Source organism: Sceloporus occidentalis, unplaced genomic scaffold, assembly GCF_023333645.1.
Source record: "Sceloporus occidentalis isolate IW3139 unplaced genomic scaffold, rSceOcc1.0.p SCAF_96, whole genome shotgun sequence".
Lineage (NCBI taxonomy): Eukaryota > Metazoa > Chordata > Lepidosauria > Squamata > Phrynosomatidae > Sceloporus > Sceloporus occidentalis.
In genome coordinates, this window is record NW_028317076.1 from 1908035 (window position 1) to 1912813 (window position 4779).

Here is a 4779-nt window from a genome sequence, read left to right on the forward strand (position 1 = left end):
GAATCAAACAAAGAAAGGTTTAGGTGTTTTTTCATATGCATTTAATATTTCCATGCTTTAGAAATACAACATATGTCAGTGGAAGACATATGCCTTAGAAGCAGTTAAAAGATTAATCATGTGCGCTTATTTTGGAATACTGTTTGAGCAAAATCATATTGAAGTCAATATTTTTTTTCTACTCAATCGAAATAGTATATGTTGGGGTTTTGTATAGCTTTTTAATCACCAATTAAGAGTTATTCAACGTTATGTGTCATTTAATAATAATGAAAATAATGATAACAATAGCTGCATCTTTTTTTTTTCTAGTGAGCAGCAGAAGATGACACGTAAGATTTTCACAAACACTAGAGAACGATGGAGGCAGCAAAACGTAAACAGTGCTTTTGCTGAGCTAAGAAAACTTATTCCCACCCACCCACCAGACAAGAAACTAAGCAAGAATGAAACACTCAGACTGGCCATGAGATACATTAATTTTCTCATAGACATCTTGGGTGATCAAGGAATAACAAAGGTTGGAATGAATTCGCCCGGAAACATCTTGGGCCTCTTGGAACCAGAACCTGAGATGACAAACATGAGGGAATGGACAATAGATAACTGCAGCGATTCATCTCCTGGAACAAGCAGCGATACTCAAGACTGCTGGTCAATAGTTCCTTCACCATAACCTTGTTGGAAATTTTTCCAAGTCACTTTAACTTACCTATACTGCATATGTTTTTTCCAAGTTGTAGGTTGAATTGTAAAAGAATTTGTCATGTTTTTTCTCGATTATTTTTGTTTTTATTTAAAGGAAAGCTGGTGGTGTGTTATACACACACTGATCATCCTGCAACACATTCTCTTTAAGTTTTTAATACCGACATAGTTAATGCATAATACATATAATTAGATTATTATAACCAATGACCACCTCTTAAGTTCCCATGATATTATACAGAGTCTCATTTCCAGCTGGTATTGGAAACTTGATAACTGCTGTTCAAAGAAGCTTCTCTTAGAGTTAACAAAAATATCTTTGATCTAATCCTATGTCTCCAAAGATGAAAACTCCACTATCACCTCTTGTACACTAGTTGAAACACCCTTTCCAGAAAACTGTTTAATGAAGGTGAGAAAAATATTTCTTACCGTCACTGTATGATATCCCTCAAGAATGAGACAGCTTCATAATATTAGTAGCACATTGAAAAACCTCAGTAACATTTTGTTCTCTATTATAATACACATTGACTTTTATAAAAATATTTTTTTGTTTTGTTGTAATAGCACTTGAGAAAGAAACATATTTGACAAGAAAACAGGCAGGGATAAAATGTAAATAATATGTGTATTGGTAGGATGTAATTAGCTATATTAGTTGTGAAATTATTATTAGTGGTTTTTATGCAATTTGTAATCAAAGGTGTCATGTTAACAGAGACTCTTATCTCAGTTGTAAGAGCTTCAGTGCCAGAGCAGCGAGTTCCAGAAGTGTAAATAATATCCGTTCATCCATAAACAAACATTGGTGATGTGATCAAGTTGGTATGTATCTGTCCATAACCTTACAGAATGGAATTATGGACATTTGAACAGTAGAAGGCATGTAGTATGTTGTAAATTAATGCACTGTAAATATTGTAATTTGAAGGTCTAGTTTAGCAAGGATACAGAAATAATAAAATATTGTGGCCAATTTTAGACGATTTATTGATGTATGGCCAAGTTAGCAATCATACAAAGTAATCGGGTTACTCAATCCCGCTAAATTTCCTTCCTCAAAATATGAATACCCGATTAGACTACCTTCTTCAGGGACTTTAAAAGACTCACATTTAGGACCAAGGTTAATAGGGACAACTCGGGGGCAATTCCATTTGACTTTGTCCAGTGTAATTTACAAAGCAACAATTTAATTGAGTATGGGTGTATCACAGAGCTTCAAGGCAATGAAAATAACAATAATGGCAGTTTAAATGGCACAGGATGTGTAAAAATGTACTAAGGTTTGCCCAAGGAGTATGTATATTTTTCTCTTCTCACTTCTATTAAAATTGGTATTATCCTTCCCTTTACATGACTCTGTTGTTGAAAATAATACGTATAAAATATGCTTTTTCTGGTAGGCGTTATGAATTTTATTTTTATGAATATTTATTAAATTGAGGATTTATTAGATGAGAATTCATCACTTCTGTGGTTGATTCACAACTGTTTGTAGCTGAGGTTACCAAAGATTTTTTTTTTTGAAGTCTTAAAATGTGTTATCTGAATTGTATTTCGAAGTTAATATATTCCAATAAATTATTCAACATTTTTTTCATACAATGATCTATTTTTTTCCTATCAAGTACGTCACACTGCTGGGAGCATTTCAAGACATATCCATAAACCATATTATGTCTCGTATGTTTATGGATGATGTATATTCAATTAAGAGATAGTACCTTCAATTAGGTGAGGAGAAAATGAAAATGTTTTAAACATTACCTACCCTTGGTTATTTCTTTTAATTACTCCTATTTTCATATCTTTTCTGCCTGATTTAATGCTGTTGTCCATATTGCACCTTTCCTTTCTTTGTTTTGCCTTGTCTCTGTCTACCAACATCCATGATATCTGCTTTCCCTTTATCCCACCCGTGGTCATTTGATACAACCTTCTATGTTTGTTAACAGTTGTCTCAATATACCCCACTGTACTAACACATTTTTCTTCTAAGAGCTTGAGTAATCTATTAAGCTAAGTTTAGGCCAAGTAGATATATACATAGAGTATATAAATATAATGGTATTATCTAATTTGCTTAAACAGTCTAGTACCCCAACTAGGACTCATTTCCACCCCACCCCCTCATCCCAGTAAGTGTATTTAAGTAATCAATGGAAGTTCATCTCAATTGTTAAACCTTGTGGTGGAAGGATCAAATTGGAATGGTGGTGGAATGAAGAAAGTAATAATGAAGGACCCTTCTGCAGGTGGTAGTAAGGGGATGAGGGAATATATTTTACAGCAAAAAAGGAGCTTAAAGGCCTATTTCTGTATGTCATCTTGTTATGTTACATACTAATTGTTATGTCCAGTCTACCCTTTTATATAGCGCCATAAGATTTTGCAGTGCTGTACAAACGATAATAATAATAATAATAATAATAATACATTTTTCAATTACACAAGTTTAAATAGAAAAATTCACTGCAATCTCAGTTTATGTGATATTTTATTCCTGGAGAAGCCACTAAATGTGGTGACTAACCTGACGGGAAAGTCTTCTGAAACCGTGACAGGCTGGTATAACATGTGCAGGGAAGTTTGTAGGGCTATAGTCTAGGTTCAAGCAAAGGGTCAAATGGTCGGAAATGAAGAACTTCACATTCATATAGATGAAGCCAGGGTTACCGGTCTACGGAAATACAAGCGTTGGATGACTTTAAGAAGTGATAAGCCCCCTTCTTCAGAAGATGAAGATGTAGTAATTTACTACAACAGAAACTATAGGGCTGGAATTTATGGACCAGGGGTGTTTGGGCTAAAACAGGGATCTGACCGCCACTACTTCTACATAGAACAGCGTGACAAAGCTATGTCGGTTCCCATTATTGAAAGGGAGTATGCAAAAGGCACCATAATACGGCAATTTAAATGCAAGAGGTTTCCCTCCATTGTCTATCACCTTGAAAATTACGTCGATTTTTATCTCTCCTTAGGTGTGAGGTTAGACGATTTACAGCTGAAATCTCACAGGAAATGGTCTCTTTTTAAGACTGCTGGAGATCACCACTAGTGTGCTTCTGAGGAAGGTGAACGGATCCATTCTGAACATATTTATTTATGACAATTTAAGCCAGGATTCATTGATGGCATGTACAGTATTTATAATTTCAGGCATGACATGATAAAGACATGAAAGCATGTAGCTTACTTAATGGTTGATGTAACCTGATATTTTTGTATGGACACGTAGGCAGCGTTGTAGGAGTATTCTGCAGTGGGAAAAAGGATAGCCCAAGCTCCAATTCCAAGGATTGCTTCGCATGAACCATATGTCCATTAAAGTGCATGATATATGATATGACCAAACTAATTATTGAGTTTAGGTGTTTCAGCTACACCTATTGCAAACAACTGTTTAAAATCAAGCATGTAGGCATGTCATCCTCATAGACAAAAATTAGCAGTGAGTTCAGGCTATTGTAGATGGATGAGATATGCACTATACAGTCAATGGACAATATGTATCAAGCCAGTGAAACATCCAGAAAAAGATGTGGTTTATTTTTTTTTATTTTTACTTTTCACAGTATAGCGTTAGCATTGCATGAATTCTTATTCTCTGTATCATACCATTACATTGTTACATTTTAGAGGAGATACGAGTAAGATTTGCAGGCAGGAACAAGTACTCACAAAGTACTTATATTTATGTTTTTTTGTCAGGGGGCTATTTAGGACACTGGGGTGTTCCTTTAAGGATAAATCCATGTCAAGTATACTAGCTGCATGGTGACAGAGCAGATGCTGGCCTAAAGAGAAAGTAACCCATCCAATCCTTGAAAAAAATGCATGGATGTTTGAATAAAATAGACCTGATCAAGGTTGGTTCTTTCCCTGTCAATGTCTTAAAGAAAAGCCTTAATCCAGCAAATATCATGTTTATGATAATATCTCTGTCCATCTGAATTCTTTCGTTGGATTCAATTTAAACAGATGCTAATCTTTAGAGGTAAAAGAAAGCACAACACAGCACAGAAGTTTAAAGTCAAAATTATCACTAAGTATATGTAAAAT

General features: G+C 34.7%; 1 protein-coding gene across 1 annotated transcript; it reads left to right on the top strand.

Moving 5' to 3' along the window:
* The first annotated feature begins 325 nt into the window (after positions 1 to 325).
* On the top strand, positions 326 to 676 carry LOC149284257 (T-cell acute lymphocytic leukemia protein 2-like). Its single transcript, XM_089496972.1, has one exon. It carries the CDS (start codon positions 326 to 328, stop codon positions 674 to 676), a length of 351 nt encoding a protein of 116 aa, XP_089353098.1.
* Positions 677 to 4779: the final 4103 nt, after the last annotated feature.

Coding starts and splice junctions, on each gene's coding strand:
- LOC149284257 (XM_089496972.1), top strand. CDS start 326: ATGACACGTAAGATTTTCACAAACACTAGAGAACGATGGAGGCAGCAA.